The sequence below is a fragment of the Pelmatolapia mariae genome, linkage group LG6, assembly GCF_036321145.2.
Source record: "Pelmatolapia mariae isolate MD_Pm_ZW linkage group LG6, Pm_UMD_F_2, whole genome shotgun sequence".
Classification (NCBI taxonomy): domain Eukaryota; kingdom Metazoa; phylum Chordata; class Actinopteri; order Cichliformes; family Cichlidae; genus Pelmatolapia; species Pelmatolapia mariae.
In genome coordinates this window covers 11,620,220-11,648,011 of record NC_086232.1, presented here as the reverse complement: position 1 = coordinate 11,648,011, position 27,792 = coordinate 11,620,220, and the positions used below count along the sequence as shown (strand labels likewise).

General features: G+C 40.3%; 4 protein-coding genes across 5 annotated transcripts; 2 read left to right on the top strand and 2 right to left on the bottom strand.

Annotated features, from left to right (window-relative positions):
* The first annotated feature begins 1,896 nt into the window (after window positions 1-1,896).
* Window positions 1,897-13,527, top strand: LOC134628959 (uncharacterized). The gene is made up of 16 exons (XM_063475811.1): window positions 1,897-2,074; window positions 3,954-4,068; window positions 4,187-4,290; window positions 4,543-4,926; window positions 5,010-5,069; window positions 5,247-5,330; window positions 5,712-5,851; window positions 7,130-7,180; window positions 7,382-7,420; window positions 7,876-8,070; window positions 8,178-8,315; window positions 8,420-8,516; window positions 8,861-8,976; window positions 9,101-9,274; window positions 10,973-11,062; window positions 11,255-13,527. The coding sequence occupies exons 2-16, from the start codon at window positions 3,956-3,958 to the stop codon at window positions 11,369-11,371; spliced, it is 1,902 nt and encodes a 633-aa protein (XP_063331881.1). The 5' UTR covers window positions 1,897-2,074; window positions 3,954-3,955; the 3' UTR covers window positions 11,372-13,527.
* Window positions 13,528-13,798: 271 nt separating this feature from the next.
* Window positions 13,799-14,584, bottom strand: LOC134628925 (B2 bradykinin receptor-like). Its single transcript, XM_063475762.1, has one exon. The coding sequence runs from the start codon at window positions 14,582-14,584 to the stop codon at window positions 13,799-13,801; it is 786 nt and encodes a 261-aa protein (XP_063331832.1).
* Window positions 14,585-17,426: 2,842 nt separating this feature from the next.
* On the top strand, window positions 17,427-19,027 carry LOC134628465 (G-protein coupled receptor 4-like). The gene is made up of 2 exons (XM_063475144.1): window positions 17,427-17,970; window positions 18,172-19,027. The coding sequence occupies exons 1-2, from the start codon at window positions 17,590-17,592 to the stop codon at window positions 18,700-18,702; spliced, it is 912 nt and encodes a 303-aa protein (XP_063331214.1). The 5' UTR covers window positions 17,427-17,589; the 3' UTR covers window positions 18,703-19,027.
* A 152-nt stretch (window positions 19,028-19,179) lies between these two features.
* Window positions 19,180-22,927, bottom strand: LOC134628464 (uncharacterized). Of its 2 annotated transcripts, none has more exons than XM_063475143.1 (3): window positions 22,626-22,927; window positions 21,799-22,063; window positions 19,180-21,642 (listed from the first exon to the last, which is right to left on the bottom strand). In XM_063475143.1, the coding sequence occupies exons 1-3, from the start codon at window positions 22,670-22,672 to the stop codon at window positions 20,971-20,973; spliced, it is 984 nt and encodes a 327-aa protein (XP_063331213.1). In that variant the 5' UTR covers window positions 22,673-22,927; the 3' UTR covers window positions 19,180-20,970. The 2 variants fall into 2 exon arrangements, with proteins under 2 accessions (XP_063331213.1, XP_063331210.1); XM_063475140.1 differs by having other exon boundaries at window positions 22,688-22,927.
* Between the last annotated feature and the right edge of the window lie 4,865 nt (window positions 22,928-27,792).

The following is a 27,792-nucleotide window of genomic DNA, read 5'->3' as shown; positions in this document are numbered from 1 at the left end:
TAAATTTGCTTCTTCTTCTGCTTCTTTTGGCTTGTTTTACACTCTAAGAGACTATAGTAATTATATGAGGCAGTATATTTATATGGGAATTTCTTACTCTGACATTCTGACATTTTTGAATTATTTTTGTTGGTGTTGAATCATCCAAAACAAATTCTTTATACAGCTGTTTATAAATGATTCCAGTACAGTAAATCCTGTGATGGGATGTGAGACACCAAATGGATAACTGGTGGATTTCCACACTGTTCAGGAGACTCTCTCATTTCACTTTTTCATCTTTCATTTTGACTAAATGGCTGAATGTGATGCACTTGTCACTGTTGTCCTTCTTCATGATTGAGGCAGATTTATTTCTGTGGGAACTGTGCAGTTTGTGCTGCCTGTTCTTGATGAAAAGCCGCTTTTGTGTCTTTCTGCACATGATTCCCACAGGACCTGAATCAGGCTTCTCTGTCTCTGACAGGGGGGGATGTTCTCATCCTCACATTTGTACATTATTGACTTTCCATACTGCACATTCTTGTGGAGGAATCATACCTCAATGACACATCCTGTCTGCAGTGCAATGGTGACCAAGGCAGAACATGTTTTCTCAGCAGCTCTTTAGAAGTGAGATGCTTAGAAATTAAATGAAAGGCCTCAAATCAGTCACGCGGGCATTCCAGGACAAAAACAGCTCTCTCAGTTTACAGCATGAACAGACTATTGTAAGATGTAATTTGGTTTTAGATCAAGCGGATTGGATGACAAGCCCCGAATAAGGAAAGTAAACCTACACAAGAATGTGGGACGCAGTCAAACACGGCTGCAGTGTTTCAGTGAAATGAGCAAAAGAGGAGGGACATCTTGGTGCAGCAGTGTCCTCTGTGTGGGGTGGGGGTCGGTGATGTTCAGGAGGAGAATTGTGCTGAGCTAGGCTCCACTGAGATGCCACTTAAAGTGTAAGGGAGGCTTTAGGGGAATTAAGTCCAAAATGCTCCCCCTCTCTACGCTCTTAGCTTAAGCCTCTTGACGTATTAAGAAGAAAGAAATACTAAATGTGTGTTTCCTCAGCAGCAGGTCCAGGCTGCTTGCACTGTGTAGTCTAAATAAACATGACCCTTGTTTGTCTGTTTTGTTCTAATGATGGGATCTGCAGATTAGATTGTTAGACATGATGGGATTAAAAAAAAGCTCTTACCTGTCACATGCTATAATTTAAATTTAAACAGCCTGGTTGTTTGATAGAGAGAAGAAGGTGCAAGTTACAAAAAAATAAACAGATTTAATATGCATCTTCATAGTAAAGATGTATTGGAAACGTAGCTGTCTCTGCAACAGAGCAGTTTCAGTATGATGGAGTGTTTTCCTTATTCACAGTAAACAGAACAGGCTGGCTGTAGCAACCACCGCAGGGGCTGCAGGGCGTCGTCAAGTACAGTGTTGCTGTTATTAGCTGTTTACATCAAAACGGTGTGGCTGCTGATATTTACTCTTTTCTCTGTTTCAGTCTTTCACCCCCTCGAGTCTTGAATCAACAGACGAGCAGAGGGTGACAAAACTAGAGGAAAAGTCTGAAAAGAGTTTGTGTGGTGTTGTTGAGCATGTGTGCAGGACAAAGTTTGTTTGTAAAGCATATTCATGATCTGTAAGTAATTATATTAAATATCTAACAAGACGATCGCCCATTTTTTTAAAGTGAGGGTTTCGGCGCGCATGTGTCCTCGTGCATCAGCTTCCTGTCTGTTAGATGCACAGACGCAGCTTCCCTTTTTGTCATCTTCTGCCGCTCATTTCAGTTGCACAAGTCTGCAGTGATCGCATCCCCGGCTAATGACATCAAGGCTTTTATTGGATGTCAGCTCTGATTGCGTTAAAACTTCAGAGACAGGAAGGCTGCTTTCATGAGAACAGTCAGAAGCTAAAAGAAAGGATCGCAGAGGGAATCTAAAGGCTGGTGGATTTCCTGGGGGCCTCTACTTGTCACCGAGCTCAGAAACGCCCCGTGCAGCTAGCATTTCTAACTTTCAGCGTCCTGTTACTGTCAAACGCCTCGCTTTATTCAACAGATTGTCTGGCACTGTAGCTGCAGGTATGTACTCGAGCTCTTCATTTGGTCTTATCAGTGATGTGCAGCTGGAAAGAGGGTTAATGTGGAGTTGAATGTTTTGACCCCATCGTCAGAGCACTGCTCGTGTTTTGTGTTTCTGTAATGAATTTAATGTGTAACAATAAACTTGCTGCAGGAGCTGACAGGCGGTAAAGCTGCTGCTAATTATCCACACTGTAAGAGCACATCTTGGACCAATGGGATCGCTTAGCTTAAGATGCTTGTTACATAATCTTTGCGATGGCTGCCGTGCTGAAAGTTAACCTCGTAGATGTTTTGTAACAACATAGAGCTGTTCAGACCCGATCGCTACCTGTGATAGTCTCTGAAGATTTTCTGAACTTTAAGTATGCGGGGTCTGTTAAGGTATGCAGAATGTGCATCTGTGTGTGTGTATCATGTATTCTATACTGTAAATGTGTCTGCACTGTAGCGTAATGAAAGTGTATGTCCTTGTCTTTTAAGCTTTGCATGTACAAATGCCTTCATGGTGTTTTTTGGGGTTTATATTTACTCTGTAAATCTTGGTGTTGTTGAGTGTTTGTGCAGCAGGACTGATTAGCTGGATTACAGGCAACCAAGATTAACTAAAAGAGCATCTGTCAGTGACATACTACTAATATTACTTCTACCACAACTACCGCATCACTGTTACTGCTACTGTGTGTTTCACTGTGCTGCTGCTTTACTGTTTTATTGTAATAATAATGCTACATTCTTAAAGGTGAATATATAGTCTTATTTATTTAATGTGATTACAGGAAATATCATTACTGAAATATGCAAGTCCTAAAAGATGCATTGAGTTGCCAGTTTGACTTACTGGGGTCACCAGTTCTTGACTCCCCGTAGAGATATTTATGAAATGAATGAGAGAAAAGTTGATGTGAAAATGAAAAAATGTGACAGAGGCAAAAAAAAAAAGAAAACATATTGCTCAGACATAGCAGATGGAAATAGCCACTGCAGTCATTCACTGGTTGTGAAGTCCCATTTTGAATTTGAATTGGCATTATAGTAGTCAGTCTCTGTGTGTTCTGGAGCTAGAATGAGTGTATTTGAGTAAGAGGGTGAGTTTATCAGCAAGCTTCATTAGTAAGCTGTGCCCAGAGGCGTATTGGAGTAAAGATTATTTGATGATTACCACGCAGCAAGTTGTTTGTCAGAAAGTTGAATTAAAAATGCTCCAAAGGGCAACAACACTACAGACTTCTGCGGGAGGCCCAATTCAGTGGCTCAGAATTGGACCTCCTACCTCAGGGTCACAGTCACCTGAGGTGGGAGGTGACTCCTAGCAGAAAGCTACTAGCCCCCTACTACATCACTGTTCTATATGTCTTTCATATTTGAAACTGTCTTTAATTCTTGAAACTGTTTGATTGTGCTTTACTCTACACCTTCACATATAACACTGAAGTCTTGTTCCACAGTATCTGTACATTGACAGTAACAGTTTATCTTATTTCATCTTTTTCTTGCAGATGATTTCTAACTTTTAAGCCAAACATATTAAATTATATAGAAGAGGCACAATTACTAATTATACTACTAATTATATTCTGGGCAGTTTCTTTGTTAGCGATGGTGTATTCACTCTATCTAAATTAAGCTGGCAAATGAGGTTACTGTAGGTGAAAACTGCAGTTTTATGTAGGCCTAAGGATTATGTATTAAGAGTAGCTGAAAGCAATCTAAACACAATGCAGCAGTGTTTGCTGTGGACTTCAAAACACCACACTGAAATCCTATTCCACTGCTCTGACTAGGTCTGCTGATTACAAGGATTATCCAATTTCAGTAACTCTGTTATGTATATTGAGTATATTGAGACTTACCAATTTTCCTTGTCTATGTGTTTCAGTCATGTCTCGCAGAAGTTCTCGCCTGGTTTCTGGTGGCTACTATAATTCAGATGAAGAATCTGACTCAAGCAGCGTGACCAACATATCTATATCCTACCGTGAAAACCCTGTTAAGTAAGTGACTGGTTTCTGTGCCGGTGTGCCCTTGTGCTTGAAGCTTTTTTTCTACATTCTGATTGTCAGTCTGTAATGTAACCCTGCCTTTCTCTCTTACCAACTTTTTCTTCTTCAGGGTTTTCAAGAAGAAGGCCGGGACCCGCAAGCCCGCCTCCCGTACCTCCAGCAGAGCCAACAGCAATACTAGCTCCGCTGCCCCTGACACACCTGTCACTCCAGGTCAGTATGCTGTGACGGTGCATGAGTGACAATGACATAATATCACAATCTGAAAGTTTTCAGAGTAGGTTAAAGAGAAAGGTTCCAAACTGTTGCCTATAACAAAGCTCTGGATTACTTCTAACTCCTCATCAGTATTTTACTGACTGTCAATTATTTAGTTACTCTTTGTAATAATGGACACAGATGGAGTATTGGTGTAAGGAACCTAATTTATTCATCTCATGCTTCTTTCTCTCACTTGGCTTTTAGTCCCATCTCCATTAACCATTGAGAGCCAACCTGTCATGAGGACCGTACCTTTCACCCCATCCACAGCCACCCCGCGGCCTGCCCTGACCCCATCATCATCATCAACCCCGAGGCAGACACCCCCTCCTCATTGCCACTCAGCATCTCCAGGAAACAGCTCTCCTGCAGGGCACTGCAGCTCTAGCAGGCCAGGATTACACTTTAGACCCAGCCATAAGGAGCTGAGTCAGAGTGGCGTGGACAGCTCAGGGTACTCGTCCTCTGAGGGTACTTACAGGAAGCCCATGGCGGCCCCCTGCAGCACTGGTAGAGTCAGCATTAACACTGGGGATCCCAACACCGGATACAGAAGCAGAATCAAAGGTGCCTTCAACAGCCTTGGCGGTGAGTGTTGAAGTTTGCTTGTGTTTGCGTGTCTTTGCGCTGCCATGTAATAATCTCTTTGTTCCTGTTTGTTCTTTTGGCAGACTCAGCCCTGATGCTCGGTGCGACAGTATGTGCAAAAACACATGACGTGGCAGCGTTAGGTATGGTGTTTGTATATGATCATTGTTCCTGCTTGTAGCTGAAGCTCAGTATGCATCTACGTGTGCCCGTGCATTATATACAGATCCCACATACTTGAGTGTTTTTTCTTAGTTGCTGCATGTGATTTGGCTCCAGCTTATCAAAATCCCTGCAAATCAACGTTCTCTTCCCCGCAGCTAATTCTCTAATCAGCAGTCGCATGAAGAAGGCTTGTGGTGTGGCTCTCCTCCTCCTCCTCCTCCTCCTCATCTTACTTTTATGTAAGTAACATAAACGTAATTGAATATATTCTGTGTTTTCAGAAAGCTGCTGTATTTTCTGCTTGATCTACTTTCCTGAAGACAGTACAGTAATCTTCTATGAGCTTGGGGTTTCCCCTCAAAAGTAGAAGGTGTGGTAGGTTCTGCCACAGAGGATTCTCAGACTTGCAAAGCAGCACTGCTTAGTCTGCTCCCTACATCATGTGGTGGGGTTTTACTCCCTTCTCCACCTCATTGTGACCGTATGAGTCACTGTAAATGTCAGTCACTCCGAGAGGCTTTCACTGTTGAATATTAGAGTTGGGTGATCTTTTTTTTTTTTTTTGCTTTGTGTGCTTCTGAGTGCTGTTGTTCAGGAACTATCCCTTCTGTTTTCTCCAGGTCTTTGGTTGTTCCTTCCCTTGCTCACCTCTTTCATCACCCGCATGAATGTCACAAAGAGCCCATCGCAGACACAGCCTGTTGTCCCTGCTACTCCTCCTCCTGCTCAACCCAACAACATCTATTCCAAACCTGTGGTGGTAGGACTGCAACTGACTGTTTTTCTTGCTGGTTAGATTGATGGGTGCTGGATCAATCTAACTGTCTGAGTGACTAAGTAGATTGATTAATTATAAATGACAAACTTTTATAATAGTGCTCAAGCTCAAATCTTCAAGGCCTGCACGAGGGGTTATTCAAAATGCCAAACCACAGCAACAGTCGTCTCAAGGTGTAAAGTTCAAATCCAATAATACAGAGAGAACTCCAACAGATGGCAGAGGTAGCCATTTGCACCCAATACAATACATATTTTTTTAAATGAAATCTTGATATTGTTTAAATAATGGTAATAATGATATAAATAATTGTGTAGTTGTTTGTTTATATGCAATTGATAGTCCTGTCTCACTATATCCGTGCACTTGTATTTTAAATTTTATTCGTTTATCCAAAAAAAGGCAGACAATGAGTTAAAGATGAATTTGACTGTTAGCAGTCATTGTTGTTTTCTTCAGTGTAACCTGGTATTATGGCGGCCCAAGCGTGAGATTTGTTAGTGTCGTATTTTCCCAGCACACATTTGTGGATTTTTAAAGGTTCACAGAGTCTGTTTTCTTCATAATGCTCCACTGTGGGTGGTTTACAAATTGAAAGTGAAAGATCAGCAGTTTGATCCTGAGAGGAAACACAAATCCCTTGGGGGATGTGTCATGACGGATCAAAAATCAGCCAGCAAAGCTACCTGCTGTGGTGGTGATGAATTGGAAATAAGAGAGCTGCTGGAAGGTGCTTTTTACTATATTTTCTTTATAAATCTTTATAAGCACATCACATTCTCAGTTAAAAGAGTTACAGTTTGAGAACAATTACACTCTCATCAATGTCATTTCTCTCTTACCAAGCTACCTTTGGTTGTTTTCTTATTCACAAGGGGTTGCGACAGCAGGTAGCACCACATGTTTGATTCACAGGATATTTTGCACCAGATACCCGTCCTGACACAAACCCAAATGCAACCACCTGCAAATGTGTAAAGCGCTACACTTTGGAGCCCCACTGTTCTGGGATTATTTAGGGATGGGATTTATGATGTTTATGATGAAAAGTTTGAGACTTATTTGTAAGTCCTTTAAGAAGTTCACCGGTTCAGGGACATCTCAGTCAATTCTGAAGCATTTTTAAAGGTCAAAAATATATTTAATGTAATAGCTGTTCTGATTAAGCTTGCTGTTATGAGGCTCTTATGATGTTCGTATGAAAATTTGGGTTCTTTTTTTGTTGCAGTAATAGTTTGTTGTTTTTGTATTTTCAAACAGGATCCTACCATTGTGTCTGCTGTAGTAGATGAAAAGATGCAACGTCTTCTGGTAACAAACCATTTCCTTGCAGTCAGAAGTAAAAAATTCTGCACCCTCCCTCTACACACGCACATGCACAAACAAAAATTAAGTTGCCTAACCATATCAGAATAAAACAAAGGAAAACTAAAATAAATGCACTGGTGTTACTCTGAGACCTTGCATGTTGATCTATTTTGAGGTGAAAGTGATGTGTTGCATCTGTTACAGGTGGAGCTGCAGATGAAGCAGGAGCTGCTTCTCTCCCAGGTGAGAGAATCTCTTTCTGGTTAACCCTGTGGGTGGTAGAGCTTCTGCCCACGGATGTCAGAAAGGAACACAGGCTAATACTAATAGGGTCAAAACTCAGGTATGCTAGAGTGACATCTAGTGGTTGACATCTAGAGCAAATGCAGAGGTTTGTTTACTAACCTACAAGCACTCAGGAAGTGCAGTTGATGAATAATTCCCCAAAGGCATAATTTCTGATTTGAAGATAATTTGTTTTAAAGAAATTTTAATTTGATTTAAGGCTTTCTGATAAACGGTTAACCATGGTTAGCTTTTAGGATGAACATATATGACTTAAAAACCTGGCTTTAAAACGTGAGATCTAAAATGTATGAAAGAGACAGCCTGGTATCTATGAGCTCACTTCACCTATCAGCACGTCATGTTTTCCTTCACTCTAAATAAAAGTCCACTCGACTTGGTTTTTCTAACAGATGAAGGAGAGACTCCAGCTGGAAATGCGCAATATGAAGGCCAAGCTTGAGGCCACAGACTCCAACGGTCAGCAGCATCTGGAGCAGGAGGTCACAAGGTTGAGCAGGCGGATGGCAGATTATCAGTCAGACAGCAGCACTGCTGCTGCCAGCCTCACCCTCAGAATCCAAGCTTTAGAGGATCAGAATAATAAGGTAGAAGTCCTGATAGGTTCAACTTATCTATATTTAAAGCAGCCGAAGGTTAATGAATGCAGTCTGGAACTTTGCCTGGTTTTTATGCATAGTCTTTTCTCTTACAGTTGGCCCAGGAGTTGTCATCCATCCAGGTGATGCCTCCTCCAGCCCCCTGCCCTGATCCTACCAACACACCTATACACAATCACCTCACACCTGAGCTCCAACAGGCCATGGAGAAGTGGCTCACTGACCGCATCAAGGTAACTAGTAGTAACTGTATGCGTGTGTTGGCTTATGCCGCTAGATATGAGTTGTTACACCTATCAGTACTTAATAGTATACTCTGTTTGTGAATGTGAATAAGGAGCAGGATGCAATCAGGCTCAGCAGCACTGGAAGCTGCGCAGACTGTGGACGTCCCATGGCTGATAAAGTGGCTGACTTTGCCCTGGAGACTCAAGGTCAGGAATGTTTAGATAAAGATCAAATTATTTTTGATAAAATTCAGTGTGTGCATGTGTGTGTTTGCTGTTTTTGCACCCAAAAAACACTTTTTATCATAAATATTTAGTTATTGGTTGTTTAATTTATTTACCTGTTGATTTGTCTTCTGTAATTATTCTAAATGACATTCATGCATCTTGTCATCAGTCACCAGCAAAGATTGTTGTCATTTAATCTTACACTCTATAATGTATAGAAGATTTAAAAAAGCATTTCTTAACTCTTATTGCCCTTTGTGTGTGTGTGTGTGTGTGTGTGTGTGTGTGTGTGTGTGTGTGTGTGTGTGTGTGTGTGTGTGTAGGTGCCAGTGTGATCAGTACCAGGTGCTCAGAGACGTACCGTATTCGATCAGCATGTGTGACCCTGTTTGGTTTCCCTCTTTGGTATCCATCTGAAAGCCCACGCACTGTCATTCAGGTATAATGACCATCAGTTTGCTTATCTGTCCCCTTATTGTCATTTTACCCTCCAGGGCTTTTCACTTTAGACTGTTAGCCCTTTCATTTTTACTGACTACATCTCCCGCCGTCTTCCTCCCCAGGGTTACCCAGTGCTGCTTCCAGGGAAATGCTGGGCATTTCATGGTGTCCAGGGAACACTTGTGATCTCTTTGTCCCACCCCATACGGATAACTCATGTGACACTGGACCACCTGCCACGCTACAACTCTCCCACTGGCCGAATTGACTCAGCACCCAAAGACTTTGAAGTCTATGTGAGTGCTTCCAGTGTAGAAACAGTGTGGGGACACATGACTGCCTGTGCTTGCTTTAAAAAGAAAAAAAAAGCTGCCTGCCTGAAGCAGGAAAATAACCAGTAGCTAGCAGTCAGTTCATCATTAATGAGAGTTTGTGAGCTCGTGGGTCTTAATGACTTAGATCAAACATAGATACATGGAGGGAGCAGGGAGGGTACTTTCCCAACAGACCTGGTGGGAAAGAGCGAACCCACCAGGTCTGTTTGTCCTCAGCCAGAGCATCACGTACCCTTTAAGACAGGGGTGTCAAACTCCAGGCCTTGAGGGCCGGTGTCCTGCAGGTTTTAGATTTCACCCTGGGTCAACACACCTGAATCAAATGATTAGCTCATTACCAGGCCTCTGGAGAACTTCAAGACATGTTGAGGAGGTCATTTAGACATTTAAATCAGCTGTGTTGCGTCAAGGACACATCTAAAACCTGCAGGACACCGGCCCTCGAGGCCTGGAGTTCGACACCTGTGCTTTAGGATATACAGATGTACTACAATATCTGTCAGACGTAAAGATGTGAAATTATACCTCAGAGGCAGCATTTGTGGTTGAGACATTTAAAGCTGCTGCTAAGTCATGCTGGTTCTCAGGTACACTTATATGCATACACAAATTAACTAAAACATCAGATTGAACTGCACACAGTACACATGTGATCACATTTCCAGCAATAACTCAAGTAACAACGCACACTCTGCATTTGTCCACAGTGACAGCACACACTGGATTTTAAAGCTTTAGCATTTTGGCCTCTGCCATGTTGCATTATTGGTGTCAGAAGTAAATGTATATGGATGAAAGCTAGCAAGCATGGTTTGCAAGCTGGATCTTAACCTTGTACAGCCTGAACCATGACATAAAAAGATTTTTTATTTATCTATTTATCTATTTTTAAATGGATATTAAATCTTCTGAAATATGAATTGAAACAGTAGAGAAATATCAGTTTGCATATACGAGTTTTCATATGTATCAGTTTTGCTTTGTCTGGCAATTTATTCAGGTGTTTGAAGACAAAAATCCCATTGATCATGTAGAGGTTAACACTGTTAAGACTGTTTCACTCACCTTAACTGGACCACAGCTGTTTGTAAAAGTAACCGTGCAGCTCAGATAATTCCATGAAAAATCCACCAGAAGGCACCAAAAGAGCACACACATCTCTAAGTTTAAGCCTTTACAGTTAAAGGTTAATACACTCCATACACTTGTTGTAAAGGACGAAAGTAGCTGCAGGCCAAACTACCTTTGTACCATTGTGCTGTAAATTTGCGCTTTTTACCACAGGAGCCAGCTTCAAGTGTAACCTTGAGCAGCTGCAGTTTTTTACTGAATTTCTCACAGCAGAGTTTTCTGCTTGACAGACACGCATACCTGCCAATTATTACATTCATTTTCTTCCACTTCCTATTAAAAAGCCTCGGCACAATGTGATAGCTACAAATTGTAACTTTTCTGATATTTGTAGTTCATGAATGTGACTTGTTTATTATTTCACTTGTCATTTTTTAAATGTGGATGATCTAAATCTGCCATTTATCAACCGTAGGACCTAATGTAGGAGTACTGTATGGAATTAAGTCTCAAAGAAAAACTTTGAGAGTGACATAAAGCCAATTTTAATTTTGAAATCTGACCCAGGTGCCATTTGTCTCTTTCCAGGGGATGGAAAACGACACAGAAGAAGGAACACTGCTGGGGACGTTCACTTACGATGAGTATGGAGAGCCAACGCAGACGTTTAAGATTCCTGTGAGTTCAAATGAACCCATCTTAATATTCACCGCTCATTATATTTACAGAGACACAGACCACAAGCAGACTACTTCTGCTTCTGTATAAAGTGTAGTAATCATAAGTGTTTGTTGCATGCTCTCCTTTACACTTAGATTTTGTTGTTTAACTTTCTTTCCTATCTTTTCTTTTCTTCTCCGCCTCACACAGAATCCGAGCGACATGGTTTACAGAGTCGTGGAGCTGAGAGTTCTCAGTAACTGGGGTCACGTCGAGTATACGTGTCTTTACCGCTTCCGCGTGCACGGAAAGATCGCCACCACGTGAGGCTTCAGACTCACTCGGAGTGACTTGACGACGCGACGAAGCTTTGCTGGTCTCAGGGCCAAATGCTACTGAAAAGTGTTTTAGTGTTCACACGCACACCTCTTTGTTTCAGCTGTGTTTTACTGGGGTTTTTCGAACCTCTTAATATTAAAGGATAAAAACGTGTAAGATCCTTGTTGTGCAGTGCACATTTGCTTTGATAAAAGTTCCTGAAAAACAAAAGTCTACATGGAAGTTTAAGGTTCTGGCAACTTTATGCTTTCAATTATATGATTGTGCCACAAGATCATTTTAAAGCTTTTCTTATTACAAACTATTATTATTAACAATCTTTTTTTCCTACTTTGCATGTGTACAGCGCTCCATCCCACCTGAGAGTTCTCTGGTAAAATAACATCTCTTTCCGTTTTGTCGCTGGGAAGCCACAGAGGAGTTGAATGTTCAACACCTTGCTCAGTGGCACAGTGACAAGTAATAGAAACAGTCTCTTATTTTATTTACTTGTCCTGGTTTCTATAGCTGGTTATTAGCTTTATTCATCTTTCCATCTTAGACCACAAAAGAAATGAAGTGACGTTAATGAAATCTTGTTTCTAACACACTCTGTTCATTCATAGGTATTTAAATGAGTCTCAGTATTTTATGTTTATACAATTAAAACACAAAAAAATCAAGTTTGCCTAGCACTCAGTCACATATGTTGCCTGATACCTGAACAGGTTGAAAACACTGTTTTGTTTTGTTTTGTTTTGTTTTGTTTTGTTTTGTTTTGTTTTGTTTTGTTTTGTTTTGTTTTGTTTTGTTTTGTTTTGTTTTGTTTTGGGCTTCTTATTTTTTTTGATTTGATGCTGATGTGACATCAGCATCAGGTGGAAATACACAGAGGGCAGCAGTGAATGTTTTCTAATCAGCAGTGCTTGATGTTCTTAAAGGAAAATGTAATTTCATATCACTATGAAAGGTAAAATATGCAGCTTGGTAACATTTCCTTTCAGCAAGTTTTGACACATCAGTGTGGATTTTCCTTCTGGTACTTGAATACTTGAAAAGCTGTTTTTCTAACCTCTTTGACAGACGTCGTGTTGAAGCCATGACAGCTTTGTTTTTTACTCTGTACATAATGCTTACATTTGTATGAAATGTTTAACCAGGATAGAAAAAAGTGCTATTTATGCATAAAACAGAAATTCTTTTACAAATTCTTTTTGCTCCGTCCATTTTGTAGGACCGGCTCGAAAATCATTTTGAATTATTGTCAATTATTATGTCAGATCTTTGGATTGTGTCATTCAAAACCCAGAAAACACAATTTCACACAATGACATTGCAGAATTTTTGTTTTTATTTGTTGTACATTTAGACAGAAGATGAGAGAAAGTATCATTTACAGAATGACGTGAAATGTTCTTCCTGATTTCAAGCAGTTCAGATTTGGATAACTTAACAAAGGGTCAGGTTTTCAGAAGTATTATTATTATTTGTGTTTTGTCTATTTAATAGATGCTGATATATACAAGTTGTTAAACAAAGGAGACACAGTGTCATTAACACATGTTTTCAAAAAGTAATGTTAAAATGAAATGAAGATATATTTTTGCATTGATGGCTGTTTTATAAATGATTGTTTACATTCCTAAAAAGCTTAATAACCACTCTCCTGGTGTACTGCGGGCTATAGATAAACTGAACATAATTGTAGACAATACAATACACGCAATAATACACGCTAATGTTGTTAAATGTGTTTAACATGTTCACTTACAGTTTTCACTTTAATCCTTAAATAGCTTGATTTTGCATAACTAAACATTCCAACATGTGTCTAATAGACTCACATTTGCTGAAGCTTTGTTTAAAAATGTAAGCATTGATGGGAGTCTAGAGCCTACACCTCAGAGTGTATCATTCCTCTTATTTGACCAGTGTTAAGGTTTAGATTGATCAATCAGGTTCATTTTCTCTATCCTCAAATATTAAATTGTTTTTTAGGATCAAGCAAAACAAAACATTTGTTTTCAATTTGGATTTTAGAAATTTTCTCTCACACGGAGCCCTAAAGTGTTCTGCAGAGTATTTGACTAAATTTTTGTCTGTAAGCCAAATTTGGATATTTGAGTTCTAAAATAAAACAATGCAATATGTCTTTGTTGTTGTACTTATTGTACATCCTGTGAAGCTCATCGTGGTTATTGACAAATTTACTTCCTGGTTCCTGAGTCGAAGATATGAGAGAGAAAAATGTCAGGTTTGCATACAAGCATTTAGAGGCATAAAGCAGCTACCAGTAGATTTTTTTTAAATCGCAGAAAATACCAACAACTTAGTATTATGGTTAAAAATGGATTTTTAAATATTGCTGATCACTGTGCAGGTTGCAGCTCAGCTTTTCCATCACGTTATCAGCCGCTCTGCACTCTTGCATCAGTTTTACTCTCCGCTGATTTTGGGCAGCTGCTTCGTTCGGATGAGATAAGTCAGAGGCTGAACAAAGCTGCTCATGGAGAGAATCCAGTAGGCCACACAGGTGACAACTGAATAGGGCTTGAAAGAAGTGGGACCAAGCTGCCTCAGCAGGTATTCTCCAATGGGGGGGAGGTAGTGGACGTTGATTATAACCAGCGCAGACAGCACTATTTTGAATGCTCGCTTTTTAACTGGGTGGACCTCTTTTTTGCTGGGTCCTGACTGGCGGAGAGACTTGAGAATCAGGGTGCTGCAAGTTGTTACGACCACAGTGGAGAAGCTTATGATTGCTAGTATCACATTCCACTTATACCCTGCAGAGACTTTGACCAGAAGGCAGCAAGCAGCAGTGATGGCACTCCCCATCAAGCATAACGACAGCCGCAGTTTGGGATCTTTGAGCCGCAGAAAGAACAGAGGATGGCAGACTGCTACGTAGCTGTCCAAACTCAAAAAGCAAAGAAAAAGCGGCCCCCCTCCCTGGTTTAAACCCCACGCCAGGAAGCTAGTGGCCTCCATTGACTGATTAAACCAAAGATCAATGTATTCGCCCACGACTGTGATACAGAACAGCATATCGATTACTGCCAGATTCAGTGTGAAGATCTCTGAGGTAGAGCAAATACCAGGTTTGCCCAGCAGGAGGTAAATGACCCAAGCATTAGTTGGCAGTCCTAGTGGTGGCACAGTCACTACTGTGGGCAAGAAGTACCACAAAAATATTTCAGTCTCTGCCGTGGAGTTTCCCATGTGTCGAGCTCTGTCAAAAACAGAAGATATTTTACAAAAATTTGAAATCTCAACTAATTCCTAAAAATGACTAAAACACAACACTGATACATTATTACCTTACAAAGTCTAACAACGTAAGCTCCACTGGGCACTTGCTTCAATTCCAAAAAACAAATCTTTCTATTGTAGACAGTAATGACTTTGACTCGTCTAAAAAAACACTGCTTCTTTATTTTGCATGTCACGTCAATCTTATGCCAGGTGCTGTTTTGCACACTTTGTTTCGTTTATAGAAATGATGCAAATTCACTCTATCTGTCACGTATTTACCAGCTCTACTGTTATCATAGTTCTGTTTTCAGCTTCTCATTTGTTTAGGTGATGTGGTCTCCTGTGAGCTGAACAACAACACAGTTTGATTTAACCCACCGTTTGCTGAAATCTAATTAACATATAATCCTGATTAATTAGTAGAATCTAGACTTTTAACAGTCTTATACAGTACTGTGCAAAGTGTTGTTTACATTGTGCTATGAAAATGTGATATTGGTGCAGTAATTTATAGATATATGTGCAAAGAACTGCAACAAGCAGTATGTAAGACAAAAATAGAATTTGTACAATTTTAACAACCTTGTAAATATTTGGTATGACTACTTTTACTCTTCAACACACCCTGAACTCTCATAAACTAAAACTAGTAGTTTTGGACTATGTGCAAACATCCTGAAAGTACCCTTTTTTGTGCATACACAATATACATAAAAGTTCATTCCTGGTGAGGTACATTTTTTGTGATTAAATGGTTCATTGGTTAATGTTCAGTGGCTTAGCAAAACAATAAATAAATAAATAATGGTCCATTTTAAGAACTGGACTGAAAATGATTGCAAAGGCAGCCAATGTCCAAAAAACCACTTTGAAAGACCTTGAATTGGTGCTCATAGATAGATAGATAGATAGATAGATAGATAGATAGATAGATAGATAGATAGATAGATAGATAGATAGATAGATAGATAGACTGCAGTCAAATAAGCTAGCATTTATTAGATTTCTGTCAATGAAGTAACCAGAAAAGGGTTTAAACTGGAAGTTAAACCACAGCAGACATTTGTTTGAAATAAGAAGACATTTCTACAAATTGTAAAACATCTTACATTTACTTTGCTTTTCAGAAATTCCAGTTTTTTCTCCAGAAGTCCATTAATTCAAGCTTGGATCAGTTTTATGACAAGCCACAGACAAACTCCTGACCGAAACTGAGCTCTTCATGGATATTCATTTTATTCATTTGAATATCCACAGCCAGAACTGGCAGATGGGGCATCACATAAACTTCCTTCCTCATTAATGAAAATGAAGGGCTGTTTTAAAGTTTGTGATCTCTATGGTTCTCTATGTTTTTGCATAAAGATGTCATAAATAAACCGTCAGATTTTCCCAATTTAAAAATATTACACTTCATTCAGGAATTTACAAGGTCATCCCAGGTTCCTTTGTGGCCTCCCAGCCTCCCTATTGGTGTGATCTGTTTTGGTCAATCACTACTGGGAGAGGTAGCAGTGGTCTTGAATGGATTTGTACACAGACTGTCAGACTGTAGATGTTGAGGGCCAGCCTCTTCAGAGACAGTTCTGTTAACCTTATTTTACACTGGCGAGCATCAGTAACTGTCTTTCCGATACTGAACATTCACTTCTATTTACATCAGTGTTTCAACATAACAGTCAGATATGACGTTAGCTTCTCTATCATTAGGAGTTGAAGGATAATGTGCACAGACTGTGTCAACTGTACAGTTTGTACCAAAAAGGTTGTCTAATAATTTTATGTTGGTATTACATAAAGGTAAACGATTGGCATATATGCCATATATGCAAAACATTAACAAACATACAGGATAGTTTGTATAAACGAGTGTTTTTCATGGCTTTGCAGGCTCATATTCCCTACAGCATTACCCTTTTTAAACTTTCTACAGGCAGTTCAGTAACACCTTGCATTAGATTTCTCATTGATGCTTACCTTGCATCACCTGTTTACAGTGTACAGTTGCATCAGTGAGATGAATATTTCACTGCAGTTTTACTGTAGGTAAATTACCCATAGGAACAGACCTGGGATCAGCTTGCCTTATACACCCTATGAGTCATAAATGAAAAATATGAAAGCAGAGAGGCAGTTTGGTGCAACTATAAGACCAATGTCTTTATAATAATGCAACAGCAACAACACAACTTACATATATCATGTTCACGGCACAAAATAAGGTTCAACAACTACAGACCCCTGATGGCATGTAGCCTGTAAGTCATTTACTTTTACCTCTGAAGCCCATATAAGTACTTTTTAATGGACACAATAACATTTCAATCTAGATCAGCCAAAACAGGCTGTATGTACGCCACATATCTGAGTTATCCAATCGCGGAAGCTGTCTCTGCATCACTGGCCAATCACGGCTTGGATAAGACATGATTTTGAAAAGACGTCTTTGATGTCGTTCAGATTGGCCCACATCTACTATGTGACATTAGTCCTTGTGGAGCATGTTTATAAGTGAACAGTTGGTAATAACGGGAAAGTCCTGCAGTGAGTGGCGAAGACTAGGACCACAAGACAAATCAAAAACCTTTTAAGGTAAGATGTCTTTGTGTATGTTTCATTTTTAGATTTAAGCCATAAGCAATGACATATCTTATGTGAAATTTTATACTTTAAAAAGGGGCCACTGTTTGGAATCAAATAGCAATCAGTTCCTCCATGGCTCTATTATTTATCAAAATGTAATATAGATTGTGAAGAACATTATAAAGACTAATAGTTCTTGAAACAACACAATTTTCTGGTGCAAAAACATTTTTAAAAAGCATATCTGTGGAATGGGCATGCCCTTCAATTTTTTATTTTTTTTTTGTTGGCTGCTTGTTTTCAGCGAAGCATCTACACATTTTATTTAAATACTGAACAGTAAAATCTAATTGGTCTTTCTAACAACTTTCCAGCTCCTTTGTTCTGCAATGTCCAACAACACTCTGAACACTGCCTACAATCATTCTGCAAACTCTACCAACCCCAGTGCGGTCCACGTTCGTCCGCTATGGTACGAGTTCCCAATATGCGCCGTGGCCCCTTATGGCTATATTTTCTACTATGGAGTCAAGGTGTTTAACTTGGCAGTAGGGACTCCGTGTAACATCTTGGTCATCTGGCAGATCATTACCAAGAAAAGTGACGCTTTCACATCTGACACCTTTATCCTCAACCTGGCCATACTGGACGCCTACTTCTGCCTCATGACGCCCGTCGACCTTGTCAACGGGTTATTGCTGAATGACAACGGCATCTGGTACTTTAAGAGATTGGCATATGGAATCAAAGACTTAGCGCCACTCTTTCTGGTGAGTATTTGTTGCACTAGTGTATCAGATGTTTTCAGATAGTTTGATGTGCGAAGAAGTCAGACCACTGGAGTGTTTTTTGTTTTGTTTTGTTGCTCTCCCAGTTCAATAAAAAGCTAAAGCTATAAAATTATTATTATCAATTTCGTTATTTTTCAAAGCACCATGAAACACAGTCTGTCTTCTTGTCTAACAACCCAGGTGTGTATTTGTCTGGACCGCTACATGGCTGTGGTCCACCCCGTGCTCTTCACTGGCATCCGTGACAACAAAATCCGCATCGGGATTTCTGTGGTGGTGTGGGGCCTCATATTGGCTTACGCCCTGGTGAAGTGCATCCTGGGACGCATGCCTGTCGATGGCGTCTTCAGTGGCATCATCCTTTTTGCGTTTGCATTGATGATCTTTTGTAACATCTCCATCATCTGGGCCCTTCGGCACTCTGTGACGGGAAAAGAGGTGATGCACCCGGTGAAGAAGAGGGCCTTCAAGATGGTGCTGATTAACCTGGCCATCATCGTGGTCAACTACCTGCCGCCCGTGGCGCTCATGCCCTTTGCGTCATACTACACGGCCGTGGCGTTTCAATGTCAGATCCGCGTCAGTGTGTACTCCATCATGGATCTGAGCTGCAGCATTGAGCCTCTGCTCTACATCACAAAGATGGAGCGTGTGGAAGGCACATGCTGTGGAAAGAGTGTCTGTGAGAAGCCGCTTGATGTCACCACATAACTGAACCTCTAGTCATAAATCCATCACAAAAGTTTTTCAGAGAAGACCGTGCATGCACTGTTATATTTTTATTTGAAGAATTTTGTTCTGTGCGATCCGGAGAGCCGGTAAGAGAACAACGTCAAAGCTCTTGAGCTGGTGGACACACCTAGCTGTAGTTGAAATGTAACCTAATCTTTTTCACTAGCTGTTATGTGGTTGTAATACTTACTCCATGTATATGATAATTAGTAAATAGTTGCTAAATGGTTGCAATATCCAGAAGAAATACATAATCATACTACACGATTTTCAACAAACCACAATTTAGTAATTCCTTGAGTTAAAAGCAACTTTTTGAAAAACTGGAATAAGTTGCCTTATGCAATTAGAGAATGGGCTTCTATTCATAAATTTAAAAAAAATTATGAAAAGAAGTGATTTTTAAATTTTAAAATCACTTAAAAGCCTATTTAGGCAGCTTTTAGTGGCGATATCATCTGAATTTCAGGAGCGGGACCACTCCTCCTTCACGCCCCCTCCGGCCTGAGGCTATAAAATCCCCCCTTCTCCAATACCTGCTGTTCTCATTTTCATATTGTGATATTTATATGCTCATATTTCCACAATTGTAAAACCTTACTGTGGGTGTAAGAGCCAAATTATGTAGATATTTTGCATCCACTTTATTGTGTAATATTTTATTTGATTGTATTTGATGGTTTGGGCCCCAGGAAGACTAGCAACCACTGTTGTGGAAGCTAATGGGGTTTACTTATAAATAAATAAACAAATAAACAGCATCCACCACAACCAGTTGTTTCTTATTCACACTTGTAGTTTGTGTTCTCATCTACTTATCCTCTGAGGGTTTATCGTAGTTATTGTTTGGAAACGATTGTGTTCTTTCATAAATCCTCATTTGCATTCAGTAGCAGAAGGCTAGTGTTTCAGGGGTTATATCGGCTAATGGGATAACAATTTAGCTATCCCAGGACTAGCTTATGAGCACCAAGGTAAGTGGAATTAAGAGGACCTACAGGTCTTTTATTATCATCACTTAGATTAGGCTTTGCCTCTAATGGAACTGTTGACATTTTAGTTTTATGTAGTTAAGCTGTCTTTGTGCCAGGAATTTAAATTTAGTGAATTGTAAATTCAGGCTAAATTCTGCTCCTCACATACAAGGACTTGAATCATTAGGCCCCATGTACGTCATAGTACCATATCTCCCCAATAGAGCACTTCACTCTTAGACTTTGTTCCAAAGGTGATAGTTTTCATCTAGCAGGCATCTCTCCAGAGGAACCAACTCCTAGCCTGGATTCAGGAGACACAGCCTCTCTACATTTAAGATCAGACTTTAAAACATATAGTTAGGGCTGTCCTGTCTCCATCTGCTCTCTTCCCTTTCCCCTCACCCCCAGCTGCTCGCAGCCTATCGCTGCCCCTCCCTAAACCTGGTTATACTGGAGGTGTCTTTTCTGATAAAAAGGAGTTTTTCCTTCCTACAGTTGCCAGGTGCAAATAGAAGCGATCGTTAAAGAAGTAAAAGAAGCTGTTGGCTAGTGAGCACACCAGACGAGTAAATAAATTCATTTGAACCATGGAGATTACTCCTTGAAGACTTCAGCTAGCTCTCTGCTTTTTCCCATTGCAACCAGCAGCAGAAACCCTCCTCATTAACTCATGAACATCTTTTGGACCATTATAATGACAGCCAGGGGCACTGCCTGTATTACAGAGCACCGATTAAGCACTTTACTAATTAAGTTATTAATTAAGTCTTACAACATAATCACACAGAGGGACCAATTAGTAGATGTGTAATGAGCGAGCACACAGATTATGCAAGCAAACGAACTAAACACATAACAATCTAATTAATAAAGGAACATAAATAGCACAGTGTAATGATGCTATGACATAACTGAGCTTTTTGTTCTGTATTTCTGAGGTAAACTGTACATGTTTACTGGTTTTTGGCAGAGTACAAGTGTGCAATGACACTGATGTTTTAATCTAAACATTGTTGGATTTTAAAGAATGTATTTAATACGTGATCATTTTTGGTTTCTAAATAAAATCTATAAACAAGTAATTTAGAGTAATTTGTAAACTTTAATCAGATATTTGATGTCTGAATCAAATGTTTGTCTTGCAAAAAATGAACAGAGTCACTTAGAAGTACTTAGCTAACCAGCCCGGGTGTAGTCATTCAGTCATGATTGTGCAAAGAGAATGGTGATTATTTGGTAAAAACAGTATCAGAGTCAGAATCAAAGAGCATTACATTTGAGTGATTTTAGTGTGCATTATCTTCAGACTCTCTAAGCTGGCTTCAGGCCCATCTTCTGATGTCACATATCCCGGGTAAGTGGGGTAAAACTGGGGAGACGGTGGTTTATCTGGTTTATTTTCACCCGCTGACAATGGCGGCAGGAATAGTGGTATCAGCTTGGCATGAGCGTAGTCGATCTCAAAACCCTCAAAAATAAGCCCCACCCCCCAAGCGCCCAACCCATCCTCCAGGAGCCGCGACACCTTCTTGGCGGCCAGCACCAGTCTCTCGTAATCTTCTTTTCCCAGTCTGAATATATCAGAGGTCAAAGGTCGGCGTGGGACTAACACAGTGAATCCAGGGGAGTTGGGGAATGGAGTGAGAAAAGCCACATGACCTTTGTCCTCCCAGACGCGCCACTGCTGTTCCTCACCACGAACAATACGTGAGAACAGGGAAGGGTGAGCCGGATCGTCCCCGAGGAAGGTCAGATCAGGGGGGGCATCAGGCAGCGGCAGTTTGGCTCGAATCCTGGTCTGGATTTCAGTCAGGCTGGAGTCACTCCATCGTGGGGCGGTCCTGGAAGTGCAGTATCCCGGGTCATGGGCATTGTGCTCTTCTTCCCCAGCCAGATGAGGGCGCCACTCTGCGTCCAGACCACACAGGGGGAGGATACGGATCTGTAGTGAAAACACGTGTGTTTGCTAACTGAAATTTACACAGAGGGAGCTGTCTACATGTATTTACATATGCTGTTAAAATGCATCATCAGCCTTTCAGATTGCCACTGGTTACACTTTACAGTAAACAGGTCTACCCAGTGTTCAGACCCTCACCTGAGCAGGTCTATCTCTGTGGGGTCTGCTGACCAGCGCACACCTCCGAACTCCCAGCCTGTCACAAAGCAGTTCTGCCACAGCTCTCGCCCCAAGCAGCCAGGACAAGTACTCTGGCTCCCCCAGGTGGAAAATGCTGCCTCCTTGGGTCCCGGGGGTGCTGCTCTCCAGGATGACAGAGCCCGGGGTCCAGGGCCGAGGGTGAAGGTAGGCTACCAGCCCATCTGACTCCCAGATGACGTGACGCTGAAGAGCGGACGACATGCTGAGGAAAGGGAAGGAGAGAAATATGAATCAGTCGTCTTACTCATAGATGAAGTTTGCATAATTATTAAATAATCTTTCAAACCACAAAAACGCTCTTCCCAATAGTCTAAGATGAATTTAGTGAAAACTGCTGTTTCTGACTACACATCTGACTCAGGCGCACGTGCTGGGTATTGGAGCACGTGACCATTGTGAAATTTAGCCACTAAATCAAAACGCATCATTTTAATGGAGTCATCCTTTTAATCGTTTATGTTTAACTGTGTATCAGACAGCTGCATGCCATTTATAAAATAAACAAACAAACAAAAACCCTGAAGTAATGTCTGTGTCGTGTCAGTAAGCGCCACGTTACGCTAAATTACTAATTACGCTCGCTAAATTATTTCGTTAATGCAAATAAACGTTATGCCGATAGAAACCTTTGACTCAAACAAACACGTATGAATGTTGTCACTTGTGCTGAGATGTTCCTGGAATAAAACAACAGCTTTCAGAACAGAGTTTGGATTAACAGTCTGCCATTAACATGAATGTTTGCGTAACTTGAATAGACATACCTTCTAATAATAAGCCTTGTGAATAAAGTTGTAGTAAAGAAGGGCATGCGGACAACACCGACCTGCCTTCTTCTTCTTCTTCTCCTCTAAGCTGTTTGTCAAAGTTCCTGTAATAAGCACAAATAGCGACGAAAGCAGTGGCAGCGGCAGCACTTAGCCACATCAGTCAGACGTGCCGACGATACGAAACTGGGACACTTGAAACGAACTTTTACACAATAAAGAAAAACACAACAACTAGAACTCATACATTTTTCAGCTCATGCCTCAAACTTCCGCTCAGTTGACAGGAGCGGCTTCTTCTTCTTTCACCTCTGTTAGCAGTTTCCAACAAATCGGCACATTACCGCCACCACCTGGAGACAGTTTGCAACAGCCCGTCTATCTATGACACCTGCTTCCTGACTCTTTCTGTAGTGCTGAGAGCACTTTTGTATGATGTCATTAAGATCCACATATACATATCTATATTTATCTTTCCTTCTTTGCTTTCTTTCAGCCCCATATTTCTAACAACATAATATAATCAACTTAAAAATAGCCTAGTGAATAAAGGGGTTAGATTATTATATGAAAAATAAATAAAGCCCTAAAGTGAATAAGCAATGTCCCAGTGCTGAAGTGCTGGACATTCTGTCTGCCATTTGTCCAGTTCAGGGCTAATACAGACAGACACTGGCACCTATACTCAATTTAGAGTCACCAGTTAACCTATGAAGCATGACTGCAGGAGGAAGCCACACAGACAGCATGCAAACACAGGTGTAAGGACCTTCTTATTATGAGGTGACATCACTAATGACCACACCACTGTGCTATCTGAGAGAAATCAGTATTTCAGTATTATAAGTAATTAATATATTTATGCATAATTGAAGTGCATTTTCAGCGTTTATTAAATAAAAACTTGAAAAGTAAAATTGCTTTATCTGAGTTCAGCATCAATGCTAAAAGTGTGACTGAGACATAAGTGCTTGCAATAGTAAATGTGCAGCTTTGGCGAGAATGCTGCAGATCACACTTTGGGGTTCATTTTTAGCCTACAGTCTAGCAGATTCGCATCTCTGTCGGCCTCAGAGCTTTAAAAAAATTAGTTTAACAGCAGCACTGTGTATTTTAATTTATTTTGTTGGTCAATAATAAAAAAAAAAGCATGTATACGAACATATGAACACTTCTTGTATGTAAAAATGAACAGAAAACTCTTTGCAGTGTTCTGGAACTTGCGTACAGGGCTTGTTTGAGATGATTGAAGAATTCCACAAACATAAATTATAGAAGGGAGAAAATGTATGTAAATTCATGTAAAACAAATCAACTGTACTTGACTTGAGAACATTTGAACTGTGTGAGGACATTTTTCATGGATGAGTGTGCAGACTCATGTTGCCTGAAGTGTTTTGTGATGTCATCACAAAATGTTACCAAAAAAACCTTCAAATTCAGATTTTTAATTAATTAAGTTATTTGTTTCCAGGCCCTCCTTTGACTTATCCTTTTATTTTCTCCTAGGAGCTGTTATGTCTCTGACTTAAGGTCCTGTGACCTGTGCTCGCCTGATGATTGTTGGTTTTCAACACAGACAGCAGAGGGCGCCAATGAAGCGCAGACAAATGTGAGTGCCTGATACACAAACACCATCACACACCACAGACATTTAAACTGCTTATAAACAGTACAAACTGTCTGCTATGGAAACAACTCTTTATCAGATCACACATCACAAGTGTGTTGACTTTCATTTCTGGCTTATTGCCAGCAGTGTCAACTAGCTTCCTCTTTCCGAGGAATGTCAACAGACAAAAACCCACAGAGCACTTCTCGAAATACTGTCAGATGACTCATTCCACACTTACTATACACATACATGCCTTTACCAGCAACGAGAGGGCGGATAGTGCTGTAGTCTCTGTGCGTGTATATATGTGTCATCGTGGTAAAATGTACTACAACTAAAACATGGCCACGTGCTTCTTTGTCTCTATGAGTGACTCCGTGGCAACAGTACAAGGCGCAGTCACCAAACTTTAGGTGTGGATTTTAGAATTAAGGTTATGATTACAAACTAATCCTAATTAAGTTCTAAAAACACATGTTGGCATGGCAGTTGATAGGTGTCATGAGGATCCTTATTGAAATATTGGATTCCTAATCCCTAATCCAATCCCTTTTCATATCACCTACCACCTAACCCTAATCCTTAGTCTTAGCCTAACCCCCTAATCTTAATTCTGCCTTTAACCTTTAAGGGAAGTTTTAATGTTGAAAGAGTGATTTGAGGAAAGGAGGAGCAGACAAAAATATCATCACTCCCTCAAATGCCCTTTAAACCTCTGAAGGTTCCTCACAGACATGGACAAATCAAATCATAGATTTCCGAATGTCTGCGTCTGGTAGCAAAAAGATTCCACTGAGCTTGAACTGCTCCACGTAAAAGTATAAAAAAGTGCACAAAAATTTAAAGGTAAAGCATGACTCTCTCATTCAATACAGTCATTGTAAAGCAGCTATGGAGTGTGGTGGTATTATATGTTTCAGAGGTGTGCAAAATACAGTTCCCTCTGCTCTACTTCATACGGGAAGACTTTCAGAAAGTTTGCATGTGGTTTCCTGTGATAGACAGTGCGGCACGGTGAACAAATGTGTCGTCCCATTTTATGGAAGTAAATCGGTCCCTAATCTGCCCCGTGACCTCAGTAATGAGCTCAGCTGCTCGGGGATCCTCTGTGGGCATTGTCAGCTGAAGACCAGTACAGTGGGTCACTAAGTCAGAAGGGGCAGAATTTAAAGCCCGAGTGAAACACCGAAGGGTGGTAGGAAAACACCAAAACAGTAGAAAATACTATATATGATGCAAGTTGGTTTTAAATGAACTCAGACTAAGTTTCTGCTGTATGTGTCACAGTTTCTTTTCTCGCTTCCTACAGCAACGCAGAGGTGTCAAAAAAAAGGAAATAAGCCAACAAAAGTGCACTGGGGTCAGACGAGTGTTAAATCTTGAGGAGAAGCTGACATGAAAAAACATCCAGTATATGAAGCAAAACCAGAGTTTGTAAAAATTCTAGCAAGCCTGACAGTCAGTATTTAGTATGACCACCTTTATTCTTCAACACAGCCTGAGGTCTCTTAGGCAGCTTTCTTTTAATTAGTCTTTAGGAATAGTTCTCCAGGCTTCTGAAAGGACATTCAAAACTCTTCTTTGGATGTTGGCTGCCTTTTGTTCTGTTTTCTGTCAAGATGAAAAAACACAGTTTCAATAGTTTTATGATCCAGGCTCTGGGGAGGTCAATTCACGACGGATGTGTGTACCATTCTGTGTTTCTCTGCCTAGGTATGCTTTCCAGTTGACATTACATGGTGGATTAAAATCCAGTGGTATTTTTCTGTGTTCATAATTCCCTTGATTTTGACAAGATTCCCAAATCACTGGGGGGCTGGAGCCTATCTCAGCTGTCTTAGGGCAAGAGGCAGGGTACACCCTGGACAGATCGCCAGTCTGTCACAGGGCTAACAGATAGATTCAGACAACCATTCACACCTATGGGCAATTTAGAGTTATCAGTTAACTTAACCCACATGTCTTTGGACTGTGGGAGGAAGCCAGAGTACCTGGAGAGAACCCACAAAACACAGAGAGAACATGGAAACTACAAAGAAAGACCCCAGCCTGATGGTGGAAAGGAACTAACTTGCTGTGTGGCAATAGCGCTAACCACCGTGCCACCATTCCACAATAAATAGCCACGTTCAAGGACTGGAGTGAAAAAGTGTAAAAGCAGTCAGTGACCAACAAAAGCTTTTGAACAGGCCTCTGAAATTCTGGAGAAGTGTTGCTCAAGACCACTTTAAACCATTACAAGAAAGTCAGGCTCCTTGGAAACTTAATATGGAGAAATGAGTGGTGGCTCAAGACTTTTGCACATTACTGTTTTCAGTTGTAACTGCAATGTATTGACGTGTTTAATGATTTACCCACATGTGGTTTGTGTGTGTATTCAGCTGTGTTGTTCCTGTTCACAATTGGCAGGAGCTAAAGCGTCATGGATCTGAGCCTCCATCACACGCAGTGTAGCTGTCATGCTACCAACTGTTTCCACAGTTCACATCCCATTTTTAATTTAGCTGTAAATGTAAAAAATAGTCAGCTCCACTTTGTTATCATCACGGCTTATATGTTGGAATTTTCTACCAAACTGTCACCAACTGTGCTTGCTTTGTGAGCAAAGGAACAACTTTAATACATTTTTCTGACATCACGAGTGGGAAAGAGCTGAACTCACTGTAGTGTGAGTCACTTTTATGGTAAAATAAACGAGTTAAATAAAACATTTCTGCAGAGTGTAGATCAGTGAGCTTTAAGATAATAAGATAAGATAAGTCTTTAGTGTGGGCTGTAAAATCAGACTACTTTTGAATTAAGAATTTGTAAATGTACAATAATAAAACAATGTGGCAACATTTTGTTTTCAAGCCAAGCAATATAATGGAGAAAAACAAAACTTTACAATCTTAAGGTATAGATTTTACTTATTCTTATGTTACATGAATTTACAAAGTCACTGGATACGGTGGCCCTGAGAGGTCAAATGCACTGCAAAACACCAGCAAGTAGAAAAACACAACAGAAGTTAAATAAGAAACAATAAAAGTAGGGTAAAACGCCATAAAACACAATAAAAGTGTTTTTGGAGACACAAAATTTAATGGACCACCTACACAGATACACAAAACATGTGGAGGACTGCACAGAGACACACTTTTTTTTAAAAAAAGCAGAGGATTAGTCTGTCTTGTGAGATAATGCAGAGGTTGTTTTTATTACCACTTTGGTTTATTCTGTATTTTTCTGTTTGTCAGTGTTTTCCTAGGTTGCAGTGCATTTGTCCTCTTAGGATCCCCCTGTACACGAAGTGCCAAAAAGTGATTTATATATATATATTTTTTGTTGTTGTTGTTGTTGTTTCAACAACAACAACAATAATTTAGTATAAATTCATCTATTCTTGCTGCTCTTGCCCTTTGCCATCATCACCCGTGCGTACTGAAGGACAGCATTTAAAACTGCATGATGCACAGCTGCGCAGGAAGTGCTTCTGGCTCGTGATCACATGCAAAAACAGCAGAAACTGAAAATTAGGATGAGGCCTCTTTGTAAGTTATGTGGATC